The sequence below is a fragment of the Marmota marmota genome, unplaced genomic scaffold (assembly GCF_001458135.2).
Source record: "Marmota marmota marmota unplaced genomic scaffold, marMar, whole genome shotgun sequence".
Taxonomy (NCBI): domain Eukaryota; kingdom Metazoa; phylum Chordata; class Mammalia; order Rodentia; family Sciuridae; genus Marmota; species Marmota marmota.
In genome coordinates, this window is record NW_025999969.1 from 5,997,593 (window position 1) to 5,999,891 (window position 2,299).

Below are 2,299 nucleotides of genomic sequence, written 5' to 3' on the forward strand. Positions count from 1 at the left end.
GAGAGAGAGAGAGAGAGAGAGAGAGAGAGAGAGAGAGAGAGAGAGAGAGAGAGAGAGAGCAGTAGGTCAATGGGAGGGCTTTGAAGACAATACAGGGTGGCTATATCTACACTAATTAATGGGGATACTGATGGGATTAGGGTTAGGATAAAGAGCTGCTGAAATAAGCTCTTACTAATTATAAAGGGAAAATTAAAAGCTAATTGTTTCCTTCCCTCTTCTCTCATAATACATTCTTAATTCCTCTCTAATAACACTTCTTGCTGTAAAGAATAATTACTTGTTTGGGTATGTTTTTATAACCAGATCATGAGCTCTTTGAGGACAGGGGTTTTGTGGGGTTTTTTTTGTCAGGTACAAATTTAATGTAAATGTGAAGTTTAATAAATTAATGACGGAATGAAGGATTGATTAAAAACAATAAAGGTGTCTGGGCACGTGTAACTCAGAGGCAGAGCATGTATTTAGTATGCACCAGACCCTGGTTCAATCCTCATCACCCCAAAACAAATATAACAAAGTTTCTGCTTCATATTTGCTCCTGATTGATGTATATTCTAAACTCTTCTCTTTCCTGTGTCTGTCATTCACTAAAGCCTCTGGGTTGACACTTAGGAACCCAAACCCAAACACAGTGAGACTTTACTTTGAGCGCTTTCAGGACAGTTGCACCTTCAAACTTTTCATTGGGCGTATGGGGTGAAGTTTTTCCTCTGTAGCCATCACCAACAAGCATGATTCCCTGGAAGCAAAAGGCAAGAAGATGTTTCATAAGTGACAATGATGAATTCATCCGGTCTTTCTTTTTGCTTTGGCTGCCAGAAAGATGATAATCAAGGTGAATACTCAGAACCATCCCCATTTTATTCCAGGATACAGGCATAATTAATTTTTTCTAATCAAAAGAAATACCTGTATTTTGTCTTCTCACTACATTTCATTATACAATATTTTTCCTTTTTAGTAGAAATATATAGAAATAATAATATAAATAGAATACAATAATCCATATTTCAGTTGATTATTGATTAAAATAAAGGGAGAATGCAATAATCCATATTTCAGTTGATTATTGATTAAAATAAAGGGATTTCCCCCAGGGACTTTATATGCTAGGCAGGGAACATGCTGGATGGGCATTGTCCTGGGAATTAAGCCACTGGGATATTACCATCTGCAAAAGTAAAAATCATCAGAAGCCAAAGCTAAGAAAATCTCTCTGCAATCAGTGTCCTTCTCCTAAACAAAGTCAAAAGTCAGGCCTAAAAGTGGGACCGGACCACGGCTCCTCCAGGCTCATGACAGGCCCCTGCCCCACTCCATGCTCACACTGGCCACGCTGTGGAGCTCCCGGCACTGCTCCTCTGATAGGACATTATCCAGGAGAACCCGCTGGGTCCCGTTCAGCTGCTCTGAGTTGTAGACGAAAGTGATGTTCTCATAGAGCAGAGGGCCACCTGAAGGCACAGAGCACATTATCTTATTATCTCTCCTCAAGGAGGGAACACAGAGCACACAACAGCTTTGAGTGGACACTTTGGGACAGACAGATTACTCAGGAAGATGGAGACACAATGACTAATAACATCGTAGGAAACTCAAGAAACACAATATGAATTCAGGGAAAAGTCAGATATTTGACTGCTATATTTTCCTATAGTGTCATAATAATATATTGCATTAATATGGTATTTTGGGATAGAAAAATTACATTTGATTCCCCCATGGTCCTGAAAAGTAGATCAGGCAACTCCTAGAATTCTCCTCTGGGAAGACTCATCCTTCTCCACAGCCCCTCATTTATACCTCTGTCATATTACAGGAAATGAATTGGTCACATGTCGGTGTTGCCCAGCTATGACATGCACCACTCAGTTCACTGGCATCACAGCAATGCCTCTGCCAGGTGACCCTGGTGTCACACCAATCTTCCGCTCCTTCCCCAGCCTCTCCCATCCCCCTGCTTAACTGGTTCCAGGAGGTCTTGTATTTGTAGTAGTTGTTTTTTCTGCTTTCTGGGTAAAGTCTTGACATTGCTTTTTCTGCACAGGAGGGTTTCCTGTAGGCTGCTCTCTCCCTAGAGAAAGCCTACAACTTTAGAGAAATTAGCTCTCTAGAGCCTCTTCGGAGTGAGATTCTTTGGGGTCACATTTTAGATTGCAAAATTATAAAATCTAGACCTAACAAGGTCCTTTCCTTATAGAGTAGGAGTCATTAATGGTGAAGAAATCTTCAGATGCAGCAGAGTGCAGACATTTTGTACCAGAAACTGAACAGAAAACATTGAGATATATATATA

General features: G+C 40.5%; 1 protein-coding gene across 5 annotated transcripts in view; it reads right to left on the reverse strand.

The window, feature by feature from the left end:
- P3h2 (prolyl 3-hydroxylase 2) overlaps positions 1 to 2,299 on the reverse strand; it is a 165,258-nt gene that overhangs the window by 17,561 nt on the left and 145,398 nt on the right. For all 5 annotated transcript variants that reach the window (XR_007347958.1, XM_048804071.1, XM_015499994.2 and 2 more), the window contains exons 9-10: positions 1,330 to 1,457; positions 647 to 742 (exon numbers count right to left, since the gene is read on the reverse strand). Coding sequence is in view for 4 of the 5 variants with exons in the window: in XM_048804071.1 (XP_048660028.1) it covers positions 647 to 742; positions 1,330 to 1,457 (224 nt within the window). In the remaining variant the exon portion in view is untranslated. The remainder of the gene's footprint in view (positions 1 to 646; positions 743 to 1,329; positions 1,458 to 2,299) is intronic.